The sequence below is a fragment of the Notothenia coriiceps genome, unplaced genomic scaffold (assembly GCF_000735185.1).
Source record: "Notothenia coriiceps isolate Sejong01 unplaced genomic scaffold, NC01 NC01_scaffold00018619, whole genome shotgun sequence".
NCBI classification, from domain to species: Eukaryota; Metazoa; Chordata; class Actinopteri; order Perciformes; family Nototheniidae; genus Notothenia; species Notothenia coriiceps.
This window is the reverse complement of record NW_011351320.1, coordinates 109,609-133,835: the sequence shown is the minus strand read 5'-3', so window position 1 is coordinate 133,835 and position 24,227 is coordinate 109,609. Positions and strand designations below refer to the sequence as shown.

The following is a 24,227-nucleotide window of genomic DNA, read 5'->3' as shown; positions in this document are numbered from 1 at the left end:
GCAGGCCAGTAAACAGATAGAAACAGTGGACGCTTCCTGGAATATTAATTAATGCTGAGCCTATGTTTAACATTGTGACATTTTGTTACCTTTTGTTTGACGTGCTGCTTGGCATTTTTGCTCATTCTTCCAACAAAAACATTTGTTGCAACTCAATTTAATACTTATACTATGCAATAACTTGGGATACATAGCAAAATATAAGGTGGAAGACAATTACTGCCCCACAAGTAATTATATTTAAGATAAAGCTTTAAAGGTCAAATCCATGTTGTTTCCAATTAGAGTAAATGGTAAATGGACTGTACTTATATAGCGCTTTATCCAGTCTTTAAGACCCCTCAAAGCGCTTTACATACTACATGTCATTCACCCATTCACACCCATTCATACAGAACAGTGTACCTTACTCTAGGACCTAACATTCACACACATTCACACACCGTTGGCCATGCCATCGGGAGCAACTCAGGGTTAAGTATCTTGCCCAAGGATACATCGACATGTTGACTGCATAAGTAGCCTATACTCTCATCTTGGATTTGTTGGCAGAAAGGTTTCTGAGAGGTTAATAGGCGCAGTTAAGTCATGTTGTCGAATATTGTTATCACATGGCCTTTAATTGTCGAGATAACATTATTAATGTAACATTTGCTTTATAATTAGAACGTTTGTTTAGTTGAAACCTAAGCATTACTCGATGTTATTTTACTGTTACATGAATTGGAAATCCATGGGGTAAAAACTTCATAAAATAATGTGTTAAAGTCTGTCGCCATCAGGTGGATGTAATGTTGTAATTGCAACAGGGAGCCTTCTGGAGTTTGTCCTGGTAAAACAATACAGTGTATGGCTAGAAATGTACTGCTAGACACGTGGATTCATTAAATATCTTATTAATCTATCAGTATAATACATAAAACATGTTATTTGTAATTGTATTATCCTCTTGTGAATCTGTAGGCTACTGTCCTGTTTTTCACTCTCACTCTGTTGCTGCTTTAAACTCCTGAATTTCCCCACGGGATAAATAAAGTCCATCTTATCTTATCTTACCTTATCTTAATAAGCACATTTAACATGAAGTTGAGAGGTTATCGAAACCAAAAGTTGTACTTTTACATCATTGTATTTGCTGATTTAAAACAATAATAACCAAGAGGCACTCATCATGCATGCCTCTATGTAGATCAGTGTGGTTGAAATGTTATGTAACAGGTTTTAGCACGGTCCTGTCACGTTAGGGACAGGTTTTTGTTAAAATGAATACATCGTTTGCGTCCTGCGGTAATATAGTTTTCTTTAGGAAACTGTCATAACAAGGGGAAACATAATATTATAATTTGCCAAACTGTTTTATAATACTAATAACAAAGAAATGGGAAAAATGCATGGAAAAATGGCATTGTGATTTTTCACAGATAAGGGGCGTTGACAATGAGCTCAGATGCCGCGTCATCGTCCCTTTTGACCAATGAGATAGCAGGTATGTCAGAGCTGCTGTTGGTTCCTCAGCTAGTATGGCTAGCTTCAGCTCTGTGAATTAGAGTGCGTACTACTCATCCGTCAGCTATGGTTTAACGCTAGAGCCTCAGAAACCAACACAAACAAACAAAATGCAACGAATATAAAATTGGACTGTCGCGTTCGAGCAGCAAGGAGCTGATTCCTTTATTCTAAGCCGAGGTAAGTGAGCTAAAGATGCTGCTGTGTTTCTGGTTGATACAGCAGAGATGCTACCTCATCAACGGCAGACACATGACCATTAAGACTGTCCGTTACTCTAGATGGGCTCAACAACACCAATACTTAGAAGAAAAACGGGCCACTTGTGCTGCTTTTTATTGGTATATTACCGATATTTGACCTTACTTACTAAATATTCACGGTTTACAGTTAACTCGTCAAAAAGATAACATGGTTTTCATTATCTGTACCAGCAGGGTGACCGTAGATGCAGCGGGGCTTATTGGCCTGCTCCCGGATAAACATAACACAGATGCGCAGGTCCTTTATTTGCGTCCAGAAATGTACCTATTTATAACAATTTTCTCGCTATGTAAGCTAACTAACCTCGGTATGTGTGTCCTTGTGTCTGCTAACTCCTCTCTGGTTTGTTGTGAGTCGTGACAAAAAAGGAAGATCAAATGTTAGCAGCTGCTCTGATGCCAAAGTGGATAGTTTATAAGGTGACATGGCGTTGCTTATAATACACACACTTTAGCAAGAACAACTGCCATATTTACCTACTCACTGGATCTGTTGACAGTGGATGACAGGGGTGTTAGCTCTGTGGAGGTGGGGAGGGGTTACTTAATACAGAAAATATAATGTAGCTGGGGATACAACTGGCACCATGTTTGTTTGTATCTGAGCTATGTTTACAGGTGTTGTGTACAACATCTACAATAGTTGGGCTAAAGCTATTTTGTAGATAATAATTTTATTAAATGTAGAAGTGCTGTTTACCTCCTTTTGTGTCGCAAAACACTAATTTTAAATGGAAAGAGCAGGATATATATTACTTTTAAACGATATACTTTATAGTAAGAAGATCATGTGGTCATGTGATCATGTTAATATACCTTCCCCTGATCTCCCTTGAGGTGGTTTGAGGGCAGATACACTGTTACATGGTAATACATTCAGATGAACTTAGTCTTTTAGGGTTTAAACAATGTTATCCTAATTATTCAAAGGAGTAACAGTAGTGGAGAAAAGCAAGTAACTAAATATAACTTTTGTATAGTGAAAAATGTATACAATATCAATATTCATAAGTTTAACAATAATTTGAGCCCTACATTACTGTGATGACATCATGCTTTGCAGTGAAACATATCCAGAGACAGGTTTTTGGCAAGACAGTGGACTATTGTAGTATCAAGCGACTTATATGAGACCTTCAACATAATTAAGGACACATTGAAAATAATACCGTTTATTATTAAGCCTAATCCATTTTATGTGTTTGTCTCTAGGTTTGACCACATCACTGTGACTTCGCCTTCTTCAGATACTCAGACTTTTAGAGCTGTCATTGGAGGCAGACTTGAACATAAAATGTGAGTAAAGAGCACTTTTATCCGTGCAATTTTAAATGCTTGTAATGTATCTTTATCAGAATAAAAGTAGCAAAATGCAGTCTTTTTATGGGCATTTTCCCTAACAATGGAAACACTGTCATCTAATTTTTAAAATCCAGTTCCATTTCTTCCCCTTTTCTTTGGTGACATGAGATACTGCAATCTCTCTGTGATCTTGATAGTTTCTGTTTTTGCCTTGTGGTCTCACAGCTCAGCTGACTGGTTAGTGTAAGTGTTAAACAACACATGTAGCTTTTTTAAGTAAATATGTTAAGGCATATCTCTGTTGGACATCACATTAGAAGTGATGTGTGCAGTGTGTTTGATTTATTTAAAGTAATGTCCCCCTCTCAATCTTCTATGTAACACAACTTTATATTGGCACCTCGTCGGCTGTAAAGTGATTAAGAAGAGTGTATTAAATAAGTGCTTTATCTGACTAAATTGCTCCCGCCTATATTCCCACAGATCTGTCACTGCAGCACTTTGAGCGTGAATATTCAGGTCAGTCTGACAACATCAGATTTGTCTCCTTTCTATGTCTGTGCTTCATTCCATCTATGACTTACACAGTTTACCCCAAATTCAAGGAAATAATTTAAACGTTATGTACAAAAATGGGTGCTTATCATGATTAGATTTTTTATAGTAAAAAAAGGAGTATGTTTGATTTTAAAAGAAGCTCTTCATTCATTGGCTTTGCATTTGTAAATAGACTATATTAGTTATTTTTATTTTAAGTATATTGTATATTCTAAATAGGCAAGGGAAAGCACTGACAGCACTGAAACAATGGGCCACTGTTTTTCTTTTTCAGAATAATCATGAACACCCAGAATACAGACGTGCACACCATCTCTCCGGAGCTGCCAGCCATGTTCGACGGCATGAAGCTGGCGGCGGTTGCCACTGTGCTCTACATCCTCGTTCGCTGCCTAAACCTTAAGAGCCCCACTGCACCCCCTGACCTCTCCTACCAGGACACACCCCTCAACCGCTTTCTTCTCAAGTCCTGTCCTCAGCTGACCAAAGAGTGAGTAACTCAGGGTGTTCCCATGAATATGGCACTGCTCGTCAGCCATCTGGGGCTGAGTGAAGGTAGCAGTTTGCCTGGCAGTGGTCCCATCTGTCATCAGTGTTCCTGAGAGTCTGTACCAGAGATATGTGGCTGTGCCCTAAGCTCTGGCATGAATTAAACACCAGGCTGTTGTTTGGGTTTATCCCAAAGGTAGACCGTTTGTTTCACTTGCATTACAAATATAGACTTGTTCTCCACCGGGCAAACACATTTGCATTTATGACGCTGCATGTCTCCCCCTCAAGGCAATTCCGATATCTTCTTATATTTGAATCTTCCATCTGGGTTTATAATGACTGATGCAAACCATTGGTTGTTGCAGAGCTGTGGGAGGCAGGTCTTCTTCTTGTAAAGTCTAAACCAGGTTAGCCGCTTTGCTCTAACAATGTGCTGTAGGTTCTGGGAAACCCTTTACCTGTCCTTAAAGTTCACTTTATAGTTTTTCCTGAATGAGCATCACTGTCTATGTCTTGCTTTATTCTGGTGTTGTGATACTTTCAGCTCTGTAGGGTGGATCTCATCATGAGTGACTGCTTATATAACCGATTGTTACTGAGCCCTTTGCCTTTCAGCTGCAGTGACAATGGATCATAAGGCCACACTGATGTTTCCAGTTGTGCCTTGCTTGTTATCATTCCCTCCTGAACTGCCATATTTTGCTCAGAGGAATGTTTGCCTCCCTGTGTGCTTGAACCGAGATAATTAAAGTTCTTTAACCTAGTGTCTATATTGTTCATATTGGCGTGTGCATCATCCGTGTTGTGTCTCTGTGTTGTTTAGATGTCATGTTTGTAACCCTGCAGTGTTGTGTAACCAAGATCAATTACTCAGTGGAAAGCAAAGGAGGGTTTCTGTGAAGTTAACAGTCAACATCATTTGGTTTGGCAACATGCACACTTGGCTGTTGGCTAACAGAGAGGACAAGTGATATTAAGTGAGCTAATGTGATATTAAAAGTGCATGTGTCAAGCCAGCAGGAGATTGTAGACAGACCAATAACAGACATAACATGGAAAGAACAGTTAAATAGAGTCTCACAATGAAAAGAGACAACATTGTCAGGACAAGCTGTTTTGTCTTCTTTAAATATGAACAAATAGTTTTTGTTATTTCCCCACCCTGCACCGATCAAAGGCCTGTGATTCTACGTCTGTACTAAAGCTCTTTGCTTGATCAAACCACACTGACACATCTGTTTCCTTTTCCCCCTTACCTAATGGCTATGAGGAACAACAACACACTGCTGTGTTTATAATGCTAAATAAAACAAACTCTGAGATTTAAACAAAAGGCTCACCTGTCACTCCCAATATATTTGGATACAGTTGTAGTAAAGAGTACTTTTTAATAATTTCAATTATAGTTATACGTTGAAGAACACAAATATCTATCTTTCTCAAGAGGTTAAACTCCTTTGTGTACTGCACTGTCATTTTAATTGGCAAAAGGGTATTTATTGGGCCTAGTGATCGACATTTTTCAGATTACAAATAGAAAAATACAAATATAGAAAAAAAGTATTTTTTTGTTTTAAGTTGTCTGTTTCCTCCGGATGAATTCAACTAACCTGCCAACTATGTTATCCACATTACACTTATGAGTCTATCCTCTTCCTGCAGTCATACAGATTAAGCCTGCCATTTACCTTCTAGAAACCTGTGGTTAAGCTTCAACCTTCAGTGAATGCTGGAAGTGATTACATTATCACCAGATGCTTTGTGATTGACAGCGCTCTTATGTAAGAGTGTATTTTCAAGGTGCAGCTACTGTTGGGTGTCCCAGGAAGAGATGAGCAAACACAAGGTTAAAGGGCTTGTGTAACTATTGATGTAGCTGAGGCCTTTGCTCTCAGCTTCTACTACTGTCTGTGTTCTGGTCTATGTACTTACTGTATACACAAAAGTAGTGTCCATGTTGCGTTCTTGCCTTCGCTTACAGTTATGCTGATCTGATTTATCTTGAATTTGTCACTTCTAAGATGGCCAACTCTTAACCCGGATTTTAAAAAATGTAGTTGAAAATGTAGTTTAAAGTGTGAAGAAGCAAACCTTTACTAACATGTCATAAACAAGCAACGTGTATTTGTATTAGATTTGAACTGTTAAAGGCTTGGTTTGTCTCCTTCTAACCTGTGAACTATGCTGTTTCTTAATAACCCCTTTAATAGCTTCTCTCTATACTGAATGACATTCATTAATCATCTAATTTATGCCTGCATTTTTAAATGAGAACTTATCTCATTTTATCAACCATCATGTCTACTACTAAAGCACTGACTAATCTTTCCTTCATATGATAGGATAGGCAGCTGAAAAAAACAGCACCTAAAATGGTTTTAAGGTCAACTTGTTCAAATTATTTTGGCACCAGTCTGGAAATGATTCATAATATTTCCCAACATATGGCTCAATATTTCAAAGAAATATTACGTAAGACTTGACTCCTAAAGCTCACTCCTGCAGAGGTGTAGCTCGTATTCAAGTTACACAGCTACAGACTGACATCAACAATTATGTCTGTGGGGGGCATGACTTTCCAAAGCTCCCAGCCAAATGTGACTTTGTAGGCAAAATGTATGAATCAGAATGTAAATGTCTGCATCATAAACCACCAATGCAAATGTCTGTGCTCAGGATAAAATTGTGTAAATGTTAATTCTGGGCACTAACTTGTGTTTTTATTGAGTGCATCGGTGAAATTAGCTCATGATTGTAGATTGTAATGTTTTTTGTGTGTGTTTTCTAGGTACATTCCTCCATTACTCTGGGGTAAAAGTGGTCATCTCCAGACGGCGCTGTATGGTAAACTTGGTCGGGTGAGCTCTCCTCACCCTAGTGGAGTCAGAAAGTACTTACCCATGCAGGACGGGGCCACTGCGACCTTTGACCTCTTTGAGCCAGTGGGTGACCATCGAACAGGAGGTAATGCATTTGATCAACAACACTTCTTCTTTAACAATCATTTGTTTTCATTGGTTGATTGACCATACCTGAATAGTTGATGGTTGATTGGCTCTTTATACCAAACATAAAAAAAACATTTACAATTGTTTTCTGAAGAATCTTTCCCCTCGTCAGAGATTTGAACTAGTTCAGAAAATAATAAATCAACATTCTTTATATTTAGATGAAACAAGCAGGGCAATAGAACTTTTTGTCTTTAACTTATGGTTGTCTGCCAGAGGGACGATATCTGATCTGATATGCTGGACTTCCAGGTGTCCCTGGACAATAAACTATTTTATAAACTGGCAATAGAAAGAGACAGAGCTGCCTCTATCTGAGAGAGATAACAGCAACTCCCCAAGGCTACATGCCTGAGCCATGAGAAACAAGAAACAGAGTAAACAATGATGATCTAGGTCAAAGACTTATATTTTAATATTCCTCAGCAGTTTGTAGTTTTTGTTGTATATTACACTTCAACGTGTTTTTATTGTAATTCTACTACTGCTCCTTTTGTTAAGACAATTCATGCAACCTTTTCTAATTGTTCTGCTACTGGGAGAGTTGTTCCTTATTTAGAGCGAGGGTCAGGGAAAGAGGCTGTTGAGCTAAATAAATATAGGTGATTTAAGATGTATTGAAAACAGACTTGTAAAGTAAATTCACTACTGACATTATTGCCATCTTTTAATATTTAAGTATTCCAATTCAGCTTATGGTAAAAAAAATGGACTCTTATAAGTGGCTGATTCTTTTTAATGAGGGATAGCACATTTGTAATGAACCTGGCCCGACCACCTCAACTTTGAACTATCTCAGAAAACATAAGACTTAAAAGACATTTAATTTAATTAAAAAAAAGTAACCTTCCTATTTCCATTCTGTTTTTCTAAATGATAAACAGAAAACCCAATCCTTTATTTTAGATTTGCTGCAGTGCTTTGCCTTGCTTCCTTTAAATCCATTAATTTGCTGTTTAGGAGAGTGACATACTGTGCTTTCATATTTCTCACCGGTTAATAAACATTTGATTCCATCTGCCTGTTTCACCAGATGACATCACCATGGTGATATGCCCTGGTATTGGTAACCATAGCGAGAAGCATTACATTCGAACCTTTGTGGATTACGCCCAGAAGGACGGTTACCGCTGCGCTGTGCTGAACCACCTTGGAGCTCTTCCCAACATCGAGCTCACCTCTCCGCGCATGTTTACCTATGGTGAGCCAACGAGCTGCCTTCAAATGTTTTCTCCTGCCACCTCAGAAACACCTTTTCATATCAGAATTACCTAGGGAGTGACAACCTCATTTATAAATTAAAAAAAGGCTTTGATTTGATAAAATAATCTGTAATACTATATCATCATTTTCTGATCAGCTGTTACTTTCATCAAATTGTCTGGTTGAGGCATGTTATGTCCTTTGGTGGCACACTCATTTCAATTTGATGATTTGTAAAAGGTGTTTTGATATCACAGTTCATTAGGACAAATCAACATAATTTATAGGTCAAAGCTAAAAGGCGTTATGAGCTGGAGTGTGAACATAGGGCTCCCAGAATGAAAGATAATAAGGGATTTCAGTCCGTGGAACCTTTTAAAGGTCTATAGAGACACAAATGTAACAGAAACAGTCCATCCAGAGAGGTGTTATTATTACATATTGATTTTTAACTTGCCTTGCAGGGTGCACATGGGAGTTTGCGGCCATGGTGGGCTACATTAAGCGGACGTATCCTCAGACGCAGCTGATGGTGGTGGGCTTCAGTCTTGGTGGAAACATCGTCTGTAAGTTCCTGGGCGAGAACAGGACCAACCAGGAGCGAGTGCTGTGTTGCGTCAGCGTCTGTCAGGGGTACAGCGCGCTCAGGTGGGTTGTTGTCCTCTCATCTCTTAATTAAAATGCATCCTATCATCAAAGCCACCACTAGCACTTGATGTGCGCACATTTCTAAATATAAATGAAGCTCGGCACAATGCCACAAAATGAGTATTGCTCGCTTTATGTAATCACATGTTTTGTCACAAAAAGTCTCTCTTTTAGTCATGCAGCTATTTTGTTTGCTATTTTAATCTTAATTAATAGACGGCTCTCTTTTGCAACATTTTAAAAATGATTTCTGATCAGCCGCAGGGTATTTGTTTTCTATCCAGTTTTAGTTTTTTTACAGTTTGCCTTTACTTTGTAGTGGAGCTTGTCTCTTTGTCTTCAGGCTGTGTCTTTTTTACTAAAGAGCAGAAGGGTTTATTTCTACAATGAAACAAACTGAACTATTTGTCTGACAGCACGGGTAGAAAAAGCATTCTGTGTACATAGCATCCTATTTAGAAATCATGCAGGGCAAACAAATGTTGTACAATGGTGATTTAAAACCACTCTTACATGCGGGTGTTGGAGCAGACTCTGTGCTCATGTTGGACAGATCCACACCTTCTGTGCTTTAAATGCAGCTAGCGTATCGTGGCAGACATGAGAGGCTGCGTCTGTTAAAGTTTGGATGAAAGCAGTAAAGAATGATGTGTCTTTAGAGCATGGCCTTTTGAGAAATAGGCTTTGAAATGTTCCTGCATTCTGTGTCAGCTGTGCCTACTCTCTTTTCCACTAATAATGAGTATTGATTGATTATTTTTATAGATGTATTTGACCTTTCATGTTGTTGAAATGCCAAAAGGAAATAGAAAAACATTGTGTCAGTTATTTTCAAAACAATCATAGTCGTTGTGTTGGTTCGGCCTGCCCCCGTCAGTGAGCTGCATGTTAAAGCCTGACACCATTGCTGCTGTCTGCCAGCAGGACTCTTTGTCCAGTGGATTACACAGGACATTTAGTGTGTTGTTTGGAATGCAGACAGGCTGCACAAAGCTCACTTCCTGTGTGTTTGTCTTTATCTCTCAGGGCACAGGAAACATTCCTGCAGTGGGATCAATTCAGACGCTTCTACAATTTTCTCATGGCTGACAACATGAAGAAAATCATACTCTCACACAGGTATCATTGATGTGCCTAAAGAACTGTAGTCCAACTTCAAACAGAGAAAATTTTGTATTTCTTAATTGTATTTTCCCACAAAATAGACTGCATACAATTATTTGGATTTGTTGTCAAAGCACTTAATATATTCATTGCTATCGGGATGTTAAGAGCATTCCATGGAATATAACAAAAAGTGTATCTCCAGCCAGTTTCTCAAACTTACCTAGCCCACCGTTAATTTAAAACGTTTTATGAACCATTTTTGAGTGTATGTATGTACCAATGTATATTTTGCATGTTACAGGCACAGTCTGTTTGGGGGAAGCCCAGTAAAAAGGATAGATCTTGATATCGGTCGACTGTACACAGCGACGTCTCTCATGCAGATCGACGACAGCATCATGAGGTATGTTAAGAAATACATTATTTTCAATAAAAGTTTCAGCTTTGGTGTTGTAAATCATATCGTTTTACCTGGCATTGTTTATATTTATGTTATTTGTTGTTGATTAGGGAATGGCATCGCTTATAATTTTGTTCCAACAGAAAATTCCACGGCCACAGCTCTCTCAAAGAGTACTATGAGAAGGAAAGCTGTGTTCATTATATCCACAATGTAAGGACTGCCTTTGTGTACACCTCATCATCTCATATTAATTTTCTCTTTTTGCTGTGTTTGTGCATTTGTTTGATGTATGGAATCTTATTGGTTTGTTTCAGGTAAACGTGCCACTGCTGCTCGTAAACTCTGCAGACGACCCTCTGGTCCATGAGTCACTGCTCACCATCCCTCGCACACTAGCAGGTAACTGACAACATGCACTGTAAAGGCCCAGATACACCGGCCCAAAATCGGCAGTAAATGGGAGTCGAGCCGAACATGAGCGTGGGCACGCCCTATTCTGAGTGGTGTGCGCCGCCCCGTCGGGTCTTTTCTGCCGACCTGACGCCTTTTCTTGCCGATTCAACATGTTGAATCGGCGTCGGGAACACCACCGGAAGTCGGACAAAGGCTTAACACTGATTGGCTGTTCAGCTAGCGAATCAGTGCATGAGAAGCGTTAACGGAAGTGAGGGAGGTAAACAAATGATTTAAAATGGAAGATGGAACACACACGGACGGCTATTTCACCTCATCGGTTTATAGAGCTCCTGTTCGTTCATGTTTTCAATGAACGAGAGTGAAAATGGAAAGAAAAACGCTATTTGTTGTTTGTTTATATCACGGAGTCTGTTCTTCTTCTCTGTCTTCCGGTTGTTCCGGTTGTTGCCTCTTTTGAATGATGAATACACACTACCGCCGCCTGCTGGTAAGGAGAGTTATTGCCACTCACGCATACGCAGTTCATACGTGCTCGGCTCGGATTTGCGGTGTGTTCCAGTGCGCGAAATCGGCAAATACGCAGGAGAGTCCGGCGATGCAACAGTCGGTGTCGGCGTCGGCGACTTCTCAGGTGACCGGTGTATCTGGGCCTTAACAGACACACAGCAGGGTTCAACAATAATGTTAAAAACTCCAAGTTAAACAATAAACCCTATAAGCTATTTTAACCTTGTTTATCCATGCAACTAAAGCATTTTTAAGATGCTTTCTTTGGTTACTTACTTGATAACATTTTGTAAATGTCATGTGATTCAGCTAACATTTCTGATATACAGACATATGTCAACAAATCTAATATTTAAACTAATGACGTTGAAGTACATACCTAAATATATTTCATATTTAAACATATTTAAATCTGTTAATTTAAAAGCAGGTTCAATTAACTATAGATGAATATATAATAACATTGAAACAAAAGGAAGCTATGTTTCCTGCGGTTTGAAAATTCAATGCAGTTCTTTTACTACTAAAATATGTAGGAAAAAGCGTGTCAGAGTTACGCATCAAATAAAAGTGACATTATTGTACATTTCAATTAGTATTTTTATGATTTCATATTGGAAAACACTCAAAATCTGAACAAATTATAGTATTAAATTATACTCGATATGTAATACTGCAGACATATTCGCAGATTTCCAACAAAAGATAAACCAAAATAAGTATTGATTTATTAATGCACTGTCTATACTTGGCATGATACAGTGCAGCGAGCGAAGAAGAAGATGTCCCTGCGGACAGATATGGTACATATTTGCGGTTGATCCTCTACAGAGCAAACAGGATTTTTAAATAAAAGGCTTGTCTGACGATTGATAGCAGTTTACACCCCAGGTTTGGATCTTAGAAAACACGCCTGCTATTCCAAAAAGACCTCTGTTGAGTTTGCCTGAACAGCACAGGGTGTGGCTCACAGGGCGTGGCTCACAGGCCAGGTCTATGGGTAATGTTATACTGCAGCTGTAATACTTATTCAAATATAGCCATGTGTGCCTCTGAATATATGTTTAAAGCAAATGTAAAACAGGTACTGTGTTTGAACCTCCATTTACAAATCGAGGAAGCAATCTTCTCTTTGGTTCTCCTCAGCCTGTGCTAAATATAAACGTATTACGTGTGTGTGTGTGTGTGTGTGTGTGTGTGTGTGTGTGTGTGTGTGTGTGTGTGTGTGTGTGTGTGTGTGTGTATAAGTCATGACTCTAGTGTACATGTGACTCTAGAGAGCAACACTTACTGAAATGAGGATCAGCTGCCCTTTGCTCTAAAATGTGATACTCTGACTCAGACTCAAGGGACTAGATTAAACTAAGTTAAATATGATTACTATATAATTACTATTTTGTTTGTCATGTCAATGGGAAAGTGTTATGTTTGCTGTAGAAATGCACCAAAGCATTACCTCTATTTTCTTGCGTTCATAGTGTATTGCTTCTTCATTGCGTTAATGTAGTGAATGTGGCTGCTACACTGTCAGAACATATTTAACATACATGTTTAAAATGTATTTTCATACAGAGAAACAAAGTAAATGCTTGACAATAACAATAATGTATTACTGTGACGGCACATATGTTTGTCTTCAAGGCTTAAATGTCTATTTTTAGCACATTCTCCAGACCCTTCTGTTCCCACCTGTCACTCGGCGCACAGCGAGGCGGAAGCTCTTGGTCTGGACGAGCACTCACTGGTCCTAGCAGCTGTCACCAATAGTGCACGGCAGTAAAAGCCCTGTGGGAATTTGATCACAAGTCAACCGCATCAGGCTACCCCACTAACCCAGATAAGAGCAGCACAATAAGGACTTTCAGGCAGAAACTGTTTTTCTCGGCAGTGTGGGGCTGACCTGAGTAAAGGTTTTCTTTTGTTTTTATAACAATTTATCTAAAAGCTGGGGTATTGGCGCAGTTGCATTGATCAGAAAAACATTTCCTAATTTTGTAACTCAATAGAGAAATGTTGTTATTTTCTATTCACCTGAACTTAGCTGTTATTTTACTGGCCACGTATTAATTGGTTTAGACTTTAGGCTGTAGTAGAAGCTGTCACTTAAACATAGCTGCCAGAAGTTGAGTCATGTTTTATCTGTTGAACCATGCAAACACACTCTAACTATGTGTAAGAGTCATAAAAGGATCCGTGGTAAACCCATATTTCCACATGTGTCCGTGCTCAGTGCAGAGACCTAATACCTGTGCGCTTATGTGTGGTCTTTTAGCAAAGAAGCCCAACGTGATCTTTTCCCTGACGTTACACGGAGGCCACCTGGGCTTCTTCGAGGGCGCGGTGCTCTTCCCCCAGCCGCTCACCTGGATGGACAAATTGATCGTGGGCTACGCCAACGCCATGTGCCAGTGGGAGAAACAGAAACCACCGTGCCAAAGTGTCCCTCAGAGTGAGAGCTCCTGCGCAGAGGAACAATCCTAAACTTCTAACCTCTGTATTTCTCTGATTGTCTCTCTGCCCTCTCACCTCTCACCCTCTCCCACTGTTCCAGCACTGAGGAGACACCTGAACTCAACCTTAAACTGCTCTCTCTTGTCTGCCTTCTCTTCTGGTGCTACTCACCGCTCCCGACCCAAACACGTCTTCACGACCTCACTAAAGCCCCCTTCTGTAATCACTATCTACTCACAGTATGTGAGGGAACAAAGAACTAACTGCCTTTGTTGCTCGTTTCCGTTGGGAAGACTTTGAAATTCAGAGCAGGAACATTTTGTTCTCTTTATCTACACAACAATGACCCTTAGCTATTGGAGGCGCAGACTAAATATGACCAGAGCTGAAGTCATGTTTGCATTAAAACGTGAAGTGAGAGCGCCACTTGAGAGTAGCCCAGTGAAACAACAAGAGCACACAAGAAGCCTCCTTAAGTTTGTAAGGACTGTGCTGCAGTCGGTGCTCATTTACTGCACCTGTAAGAAGCTCACTGCTTATCACCGCCAAGGCCATATAGCCTAGTCTGCTGTCTTAACCAACACAGCGTCTTTTAGTGTGTATGACTGTTTGTATGTAACTCACAGATGTGTGTGTGTGTGTGTAAGTGTGTGCGCCCGTGTGACCGAGAGTTAGAGACCCGTGACGGAGCATGTGATCTTTGTGTTTGGTAGGTGTGATCCAAATTCCCAGTTCATGGTCTGATGGCCCTTTATAATATCTGTTCCTTCGGGTGAACCGTTGCTCTGTTGTTTGTAGAAAATGTGCAGTAAAAAGGTAAGAATTATGGTGGAATTTTAAACTTTATTTCCAGCTCATAACATCATCTTGGCACTTGGCAATGAGTGTTTACTTTGTGCTCACATACATGAGCAGGGATCAACCCCAAAAGGGATCCGTGCACATTCCCACGGTCACATTTGATCACTTTGGTTCAGTGCACTTTACACCCTGTTTGACACAATCTTTCCCTCTTTTTTTCCTAATTAGTCAAAGCGCAGGTATTGGAGATTAATGTCAGTTTAGCTCTTCTTGTGACAGAGAGGAATTACTGGGGGGAGCGAGGATGATAACATAAAGTTAGATGACTCAAATGTTCCCTGTGTTGTTTGTCTTTAAGCCCTCTTACTCTTTCATTTGCCTTTGATCAGCTGCAGATCCAGCTGAGACTCTGATATCTTTCTGTTACTGCACAGACACTCGCACTTCACATTTGGTTTGAACATCTCTGTAAACGTTTGCACTTCTAGCAGATGTTGGTTGATATTGAAGATGCAACAGGCGGATTGGCCAATGCCACCCTGTTAAAGGGAAAGTTCAGCAGGTTTTCTCTTATAATCTGAGCTGTGAGGTGTGATGAGTAGGAGGGCTGAGGATACCGATGCTTAACCAAATGTTTATTTCAGTGGATTGTTTGTACTACTTGTAATTATACTGGTGATTGTTAATTTAGATGGTGGACAGTGAACGCAAGACATTTTTTGGATCGCATTGAAAAGCTTCTCTTATTTAAAACTGGGCTGAGCGTTGACGCTCTTGAAATCTATCTGAAACGTGTCTTGAGGAAATCAAACTGCAAGAATGGGACCTGTGGACTTTTCAAAACTCGAATTTGATGGAGAACTTGTTGTAAGGGCTTATCAAGGCAAAGTCAAGCCAAGTAATCTGAACACTGTGACGAGACAGGTGGGTGGTGCTTGACAGCAGCCACCTGGTTTAGGCTATTCTTTCTGTCCTAATAGACCTGGGTTCCATGGTATTTGTAAGGTGTAGCTTTTGTCGGTATAATTCATATTTCATTTTTACGTCTGATAGCTGCAACATTATGACCAAAGAGTAATTATCCTCAGCTCTAGTTCATTGTTGACTACTGAAATATTAGTTTGGTTTATACAGTAACCAACAATCAACCACCAGTAATCAAATAATTTGCCTCAATTACAATGCTACGAAGATAGTTTATTTTAGATGTAAATGGCTTAAATGTAACCTGCTTTGTTGGAGGTTGTTCAGTGCAAATAACATGAAATCCAGGTGTTAATCTCACTAATGCTGGCCTGAATAATATCAAAAAACAGGGACAAAGGGATTAACCAATCTAGCTTTATCCCTCTCAACTCAGGGTATCTGCCAATACTGAGCATCAATCCAATACCAATGGCCTTCTTTTCCCACTTTTTAAATCTGTATACCTCACTGAGTGTAACTCAATCATTCCTATGTACTGTATGATACGAGGAGACCATGGAAGATAGAAACACTATATGTTATAGAGGCATTGAATGAAACTGTTAATGTGGATCAGTGACTTTAAGGCAGATACCCGATTGACTCAAAGGTTATTCATCCCCAACTGTAGATGTGTCTGAGCCGCCCCCTTCCTTCTTTACAATCATCACTGTTCATGGCTGCCATCTGTTGTCAGAGAGATCAAACTACAACTGCTAACATCCCCTCATCCCTCTCGCATTGACATTGTATTCCTGCTTCACTCTGTCCACAGCTCTCATTGCAAAAAGCCAGCTGTAGTTTGGATTTTTTTTTTTGTCTCGTTAGAAAAATCAGATGAATATTAATGACACCAGCACAAACCGCCGTAAGCAGTAAGAGCCATTCGTGTTCATTTTAAGAGTTTTGCCTCCCGCCAGCTTTGCACAAAAATGCAGGTTTGGATGTATTTTTTTTGTTGTGACTTATTTGTATTGTTTTTCTTTTGTATTTTGTATTGTTTTTATGACTTCTTGTGTTATTTACTTGTGTAAATGCGTCGGAGTGTAAGTGATGATGGACAAAAACCAAAGCCTCTTCACTTTAACAATGAAAAGGCTAAAGGATTATATTAATATAGTATATATGTAAGGGAACAGTAATGAAAAATAAGGCAATAAACAACCAGGAGGGATTTATCTATAATAGTAAAAGTGAAAGGAAAACGTGTCAAAGTTTGTTAGACCAAAAGATGTCATGTTCATTTTTCATGTGTAGGTTCTTCTACTGTATCGATATGAAGACGTGCTCCTGTCTATTGACCTAACCCCAAATCTTCAAGCATCTTGTTTATTTTTTAGATTGTGGGCTCATGTTTAATTGCTTGAAACCGAAGAAATCAAATATCTAAAAATCTGGAGTGACCTTAAATGTGAATGAATCCAACAAATGCGTATTGGGATGAACACTGCTCAGTATTTATTATTTGAAATCTTATCAGCCCTAGCAAGTGTACAGTATAGGAGCCCACAGTACGTTAACCTACACTAACCATTTTACAGCTTTAACTTATTATTACAAACATTTTGATGCTTAATAGAAGACGGTGAATGGATATGGCAACAACTAGAAGCCGGGGAACACATAGTTGAAAAACATGATGTACTCTGATATTGAACACTGGGTCTTTTTGTTGAGAAAAAAAACAGTGGTGTGTGTGTGGTCTACTTATGTGAGGAAATATGGTTAATGTGTTCCAAAATAAATTATTTTCTCAAAAGAAAACAAATGTTTCAGTTCGTTTTTACTTGCCAGTTCAATGCTTTCAAAAAATCTTAAGCACAAACGATGTAGAAGAAGATGTTATCTGGTCAATATTACATTTTGGGATTCAATAATGGGATTTGTAGGATATGGATCTTTGTTTTATGATGCGGTTGAGCCCACCTTTTTGGATGATCATTTACCTGTACCAGATATAAAACTGCAAGTCCTAGATTCAAATATTTAAAGTAGAAGTTCAGAGGTTTTATCAGCGAACTGTACTTCAAATATCAAAATAATAATACCTGTTATATATTATTATGAATTCAGATTTCTAGTAGCATATATTATATACTTAATACTATATGGTTGATTTCCCTCTGAACTGTATTGGAGTGGATTGATGAGGTTGCATATAAATACTCAAGTAAAGTACAAGTATCGCAAAACGTCAGTTCAATTCAACCCTTGTCTTTGATTTAGAACTGACTAAAAATAACCTGATTTTATCGTTTAAGGTTTATATTATTGGTTAACTTGAGTTATGAAACATCTAACATTGTGTGTGAAATCATACCTTTCCCGTGTTTCACTCCTATTACTGTTGCTGTGAATTTCCCTTAACAAAGGTTTATTAAGTCTTATCTAGTCAAGTCAGGTGAAATTGGAAAAAATATAAATGATAAAAAAAGGACAATTCAAATTAAACTAAAGACACAAACAAAAAAGCATTTTAATTGAACATTTCCCAAACCAGTGCAAAATGCAGAATGGATTTCTGTGGTTCATCAGGCCTCTGAGAGTCACGACTGAAACAAGGCTGTTTCCAAGGCATTGCATCAGGAGGCTCCTGCTCCTAATACAATAATCAAATGCAGGCAAATACATGATCAGTTTTCCTTCTTCCTATCTTTCTAAACCCCTGAGACTGTGAAACTCATTCAGGGTCAGAGGCACAAGGCTGCTTTGTTTGTTGTGACTTTACGTTTTTAAGTCGAGGAACCCCAAACCAAACTAACTCAAACTATCAACTCATTTTCCCTCTGCTCTTCCACTAACAATGAATGTCAGCGCTCCATAGTTACACAAATTAACCACCTGTTATTCTCTGAGTAATATCTAAACATCCTTTTTCTTCCCGTTCATCATATATTTATTTGCAAACAATCCCCTTCCTCTAACTCGTATTAACTGCCTGAAGAATAATATAGCATGTCAACCTAGCTTCGAAATAGAACTTAGACTGAAAGATCTAAGCATCTAGGGTGGAGGACGCTATAACTCTTGGGTTGGATATGCAGGGCTGTTCTTTCAGAGAGCGGTATCTTCAGATCCAAACAGCTTTGTGGCGATGGCCTGGCAGTCCGTCACCGAGGCTTTCCCATCAAAATCTGACGGCAGGATGTCAGCGTCAAATTCTTTGAAGAAGTTGTCCAACTCGTCGCCGTGAACAAAGACCTGAGGGAAGTGAGGTCATTATTTAGAGGAACGCACTGATAGAAAATAGATACATTTTAATGTCTGGTTTAGATTAAAGGCTTAATTATCCTCCACCCTTACCCTCTCCAGCAGCTTGCTCTTCATGAAGGGTTTGACCACGTTGTATGTGGTGGTGAAGTACCAGGGCTGGTGGGTAACGTGCACCGCCTTGAAACGGGCAGGGAAAGAGTCCTGCACAAAAAGACACAGAACATTCATGAATGAAACAGCTCTGAAGATGCACGTCAAGATCAGCTGTTCCTTTTTGAGTCTGTTCTGACCTGCAGCATGTCCACCATCTTCTTGAGCTCAGCCGGCTTTATTCCCGACGTGTGCTGCATGCTGAAGCCCTTGAAATTCTCAATCAGGACAAAGCCATTGATCTGGGTTTCTTCATTCTCCAGCAACTTCTCCAGGATCACACAGTAAGCTCTTAAGATCTGCAACACAAAGACTTGTTTTTAATTAGTGCAGTGCCTCTCTGGCCAATTGCTCGGCCTCCAGTATTGCTGCCTTCGGCTTTCTGAAAAAGCGCTCATCCAAGCAACGTCCTACTTGACTTTGGAGTCGTTCAAATAAACAGTTTTCAGGAAACTCAAATGACAAACATATCTACAGACAGAAACTACTGCCATTTTAGTTAGACACTGGGGAATACTTTGCTCAGCTGTGCTCTGTGAGGTTCCTCACCTCATCAAATGTAATCTCCTCCAGGTCCCAGTTCTCGATGTTGAAGAGCAAGACCGCTCGGCCATACTTGTCCCTGCTGGGCAGAACCACGGGGTATCCCGCCTCGATGGTGCTGCGGACCGCCTCCGGGGTCAGGTTCTCAAACAGCTCGGGATAGTCCTTCCTGAAGCGCACGTAACCTATAGAGAACCCACAAAACACACACACACACACACACACACACACACACACACACCAAGTGATCAGCATTATTTAATGTGGCACAACCCCTTTTTTACCGTATGAGTGTTCAGTGCAGGTTGTTGATGTGACAAAAACAATGACAGCACTGTGCATCTACAGAGCGTCCCTAAGCCTTTTCATACCGAGGCACCAATTAACTGTGTGTGTGTGTGTGTGTGTGTGTGTGTGTGTGTGTGTGTGTGTGTGTGTGTGTGTGTGTGTGTGTGTGTGTGTGTGTGTGTGTGTGTGTGTGTGTTCAATCAACCTTTTTAAACAAGGTCACGGTCCCATCATATTCCCCTCTCTCACTAACACGTTCTGCTTCTCCACATTCATAAATGTGTTTTGAGTTTTCTTGTACTTCTGTTTTTTTAGAATATTAATATTTTCAGAAATAGCACAGAAAATAAGAAAATCCTAAATAAAAGAGTGTAATGGCCCTGACCAGTTATATGTTGAGTGTACATTAGGTATCACAGTTTTGAGTAGGCCTATAATACTTTAGTTAGTTTTCAGATGTTGAGGTGATGGGATCTTTACATGTTTGTGGTTGTACATTACTCATGCAATTTGCAGACTCACAAACAATAAGCATGTCATGAATATGCTATCTTCTCGGAGACTGCTCTGCTTTTTAATCTCATCTCCTCTCTCAGACTGACACAATCAGCACATGTGTTGTGAAGTTCCCAGGAGAACACTGCTGGTTCACAAATAAAGTAAACTTGCTGTCCTATTTGGACACAAAGGAGGGCTTTGTCACGGAAACTCAGAAGCACCTCAAAGGCCCCCAATTAATGAACACATTTCTCTCCGTCTCAGTGATGGGCAGGATTCATGCTAACCAGGGGCACAAAGGAGGTCTCACCCTCAATTACTGAAGCTATTGTACAATGTCTGCAGAAATGGAAACAAGCACACGGAGGCCAAGAAAAAACACTTTTGATAGCTCAGTTTGTCTTTCTACAAATGAGATGGTTAATACTAACCCTTCATGAGCTCGTAGGCTCTGGCAACATCAAACTTGCGAGCCCTGAGGAAGCGCAGCAGCAGGGAGTTCGGTTTGTCCCCGAAGCGCTCCAGCACCAGTTTGGCCAGCTCGTCTCCCTCCGCCGCTCTGTCCTTCATCGTGGCCCGGAGGTCCTTCAGCGAGGACGCCCGCCTCTCCTCCGTCTCACCCAGCTCATCCTTCGCCTGGAGGAAGAAGAAAAACAGCCAGACAAGTCAGACACATTTTGGGGCACAAAGTGTTTACTACAATGAGGACTGGGTTTTAATATTCTAATTTGAACTCCTACGTAGTATTTTTTGCTTTACCTTTTGCACAGTGTGTCCAGGCAGTTTTTGGCATGGCCCAAACACTGGCCCATGATCCTTCACTGTCAAATGCTCCAGCTTAGACCTCATGGCCTGCTCGTCCTCTGACACCATGCGGAAAGATCCAGTCTGCGTAAAAGAAGGAAAGCTTTAAAAAGATCATATCAGTGCATGAAGGTTATTATAAATTATAAGATTGTCATCAATGTTTTATAGCACCACAATAACAAACTTCTTTGGTTGAAATCCTCCTTTGTGTGTAATTTTAACATAACTGTTTTTTTTTTTACACCTGCTTTACCACCTGAATACTTCAATGGCAGCTCATAACAATGACTTTTAAGTTGTGAACCCACAGTGTCAGCAGCAGCAGACCCCAGGCGATGCACACCACTACGTGAACGGCTGCTTAATCTGCTTCACATGATTACAGAAAGGACTTCTAAAGCCACTTCTTAAAAACAGCTTAAGAGTCCATCCCAGAGCAAGCATCTACTGGCACAATAACAGCATTAAGCTGCCTCATGCGCTGACAGTCCAAAGAAGAAGAAGCTGATGCTTTTAACCCAGTGAAGTGAGGCCAGACACAGACAAACTGGCTCAAATAGAAACAAAGGCACACTCAAGTACTCTCTCTTGATTTGTTGCAAAGAAGTTAGACTTACAGCAGCCATGGTTGCAGTGTCTCACAGTATTTCACTAACACTGTGAAGAAAGAAGAATTGGCACAAACATCAGCATTCATCTTTTTTTTCAGCACTGGCCAGACATTTAGTTCATGTTAAGAGTTTGTTAAGGAGAGGTAATCTGATTAGAAATATATTTATCTGAAGAAGTATTTATCTGATACAATTATCTACATATGTATATACATCAGGTGATGTTATTGGGAAAAAACTCATTTGAAAAACTAAATCAGTGTTTTGCACCTCTCCATATTCTGAAGGTATTTTCCTGAAAGACTCGTCAACACCTGGATTTGAATCGGTTTGCAGCATGATAAGAAAAGGACAGATTTTTCAACCCATTTCTTAAGTTGTGACTCTTTGTAAAATAAATTATATTTGCATTACATTTCTTTAATGCAAATATGCAAGAAATCTATATACAACAATATTTGATAAGAAAGATAAAATGTTGGTCCATGTTTTAAGAGGACATATTCAGATTTCAATCTCAGCAGCATTTGTTTTATTGGGAAGAAACTAAATTGTTCTAAACTTGAATTGAATGGATTTATTTAAAACAAGGGACAGTGTACATTAATCAACATATTAAAAATATGTAAAAGTACTCGAATTAGCCAAAAGGCTAGTTTTCACCGATAGTCCCTTTTCCAGATAACAGTGGTTTAAAAGTTACTTTGAAAAATGTGTTAAAAAATAATAATGATCAAGCAATGTTGTTTAAATGGTATTCCAATTTAACAAACAGCTTTAAAAATAAAAGTCATTCAGTAAGGCTGAAAGCCAAATGTAGTTCCTTAACAGCAACAATATGTGAGTGTATTATTTCACCACTAAGGGTGTAAGACTTGAAACATATGAATTTTTGTGTGTGTAAGTCAAATACAGAACATCAAATTGAACAAAACATACAATAATCCTTCATTCATATACTTTACGACACATTCATCATTGTGTAGAATCTGTCATTTTTACCATCAAACAAAAAAATTATTGTTTTCACGCCAGGATAACTAACTTTTTTTAATGATGACACTAAACTATAGAAATAAAGTACTTATAATGGTTATCATTTTTCCTGATTTATTAAAAAAAAGGTTGTATTTTACTAAGATGCAGAGCAGTCTTACCTTTAAACAGACGGGAGGAGAGGAGTAGACGGAGTGGCAGCGGAGACACCGAGAGGAGAGAGGATCAGGAGGGGAGGAGCTGGGAGAACGTCACTCAAAGCAGGACTATAATGACACAGTGGATTACAACAAAGGTACTCTAAGTAATGCAAACTGCGAAGTGAAGGGCGAGCTGGATGAAGGAGGAGAGCTGGTCCATCACACATTGAAACAATAGAAAAAACAATGACATGTCACTCAATGCATTCATTTAGAGCATTCATTCACTGAAATGATTAACAAAACTGAAAGAGAAAAGAAAAAAGGAAAATTAAATGATAAGAAAACAGGGTGGAAGTAATTTATCTAATAAAAAAGTAAGCAAACACACGGACAATTCATAAAGAAAGCAACACTTGACAAACAAATCAACAAAGCTAATGCATGTGTTTTTGTAGTGTTGTTGTGTTTTGTGCCTCTGGTCCACAGTAATCTCAATTTATGGACACTTTCATCACACATCATTTAATAATTTTAGAAGAGAATAGAAACTCATGCAAACAAACACGAACTCAACTAGAAGTAGATACATCATTACATGTTTTTTATGTGACGCTTGTGTTTTTTATCTAGCTCCCCACACAGTATGTAAGGTAGCAACTTCTTCAACATCACATCCTATTTATTAACCCAGCACATGAGATGAAAGGTGGGATTGGAGCGTGATTCTCTTGCCTGTAGGAAATGTCACGAGACGACCACCTGTGAACTTTCTGCTTCACATGCCTCTCTGCACATTCTTTGAAATCCTCATCAGAGGGAACCGCTTGTTTTTGGGACCCAGATTATTGATTCCTTATACGTGATTGCACAACATCAGACAACTTGTCTCACTCTCAGTCGTGAACGACAGTGATACAGTAATCAACTCGCATTTGTTCATTTTCTTTTTGGAGATTTATAAAAGTTTGTCAGGTATCTATTTTCACCACCATGGCCTCCATCTTCGTTACTTGCAGCAATTAGTTGAGATATCATTTTGGCTTCAATTGCAGAAATGTACATGTTTTTTTTGTCCTACATATTTCTACATTTCCGGTTTTGCACTGATTTTATTCCTCCACCTTTTCTTCTCTACATCAATCAATCTTGCTTTGTTAATACAATAGTTAATACAACCTTGTTTTTTTGAGAATCCTCTTTTTGCATACTTGTTTTTCCCATATGTGTATAAAGATGCCTATCCTTTTTTTTTTTTAAAGTAGTAGAGACAAAGACAGCAATAACATGCTGTTTTATTCTTTGAAATGTTTTCCATGCCCCTGGCAGGTTAGGAAAAAATTGTCATT

General features: G+C 39.3%; 2 protein-coding genes across 2 annotated transcripts; one reads left to right on the top strand and one right to left on the bottom strand.

Annotated features, from left to right (window-relative positions):
• The first annotated feature begins 1,482 nt into the window (after window positions 1–1,482).
• LOC104951140 (abhydrolase domain containing 2, acylglycerol lipase) lies at window positions 1,483–18,240 on the top strand. Its single transcript, XM_010777773.1, has 12 exons — window positions 1,483–1,686; window positions 2,982–3,065; window positions 3,555–3,590; window positions 3,904–4,119; window positions 6,910–7,085; window positions 8,163–8,330; window positions 8,797–8,980; window positions 10,007–10,099; window positions 10,389–10,490; window positions 10,631–10,700; window positions 10,805–10,889; window positions 13,687–18,240. The coding sequence occupies exons 4-12, from the start codon at window positions 3,911–3,913 to the stop codon at window positions 13,893–13,895; spliced, it is 1,296 nt and encodes a 431-aa protein (XP_010776075.1). The 5' UTR covers window positions 1,483–1,686; window positions 2,982–3,065; window positions 3,555–3,590; window positions 3,904–3,910; the 3' UTR covers window positions 13,896–18,240.
• On the bottom strand, window positions 18,091–22,949 carry rlbp1a (retinaldehyde binding protein 1a). The gene is made up of 8 exons (XM_010777774.1): window positions 22,900–22,949; window positions 21,749–21,788; window positions 21,084–21,212; window positions 20,756–20,960; window positions 19,545–19,723; window positions 19,136–19,294; window positions 18,936–19,046; window positions 18,091–18,833 (listed from the first exon to the last, which is right to left on the bottom strand). Exons 2-8 carry the CDS (start codon window positions 21,755–21,757, stop codon window positions 18,687–18,689), a joined length of 939 nt encoding a protein of 312 aa, XP_010776076.1. The 5' UTR covers window positions 21,758–21,788; window positions 22,900–22,949; the 3' UTR covers window positions 18,091–18,686.
• Between the last annotated feature and the right edge of the window lie 1,278 nt (window positions 22,950–24,227).

Coding starts and splice junctions, on each gene's coding strand:
- LOC104951140 (XM_010777773.1), top strand. CDS start 3,911: ATGAACACCCAGAATACAGACGTGCACACCATCTCTCCGGAGCTGCCA. Junction 8,981..10,006: donor CAGGGGTACAGCGCGCTCAG/GTGGGTTGTTGT, acceptor TTTATCTCTCAG/GGCACAGGAAACATTCCTGC. Junction 10,100..10,388: donor AAAATCATACTCTCACACAG/GTATCATTGATG, acceptor TGCATGTTACAG/GCACAGTCTGTTTGGGGGAA.
- rlbp1a (XM_010777774.1), bottom strand. Junction 20,961..21,083: donor CTGGACACACTGTGCAAAAG/GTAAAGCAAAAA, acceptor TTCTTCCTCCAG/GCGAAGGATGAGCTGGGTGA. Junction 19,047..19,135: donor AGATGGTGGACATGCTGCAG/GTCAGAACAGAC, acceptor CTTTTTGTGCAG/GACTCTTTCCCTGCCCGTTT.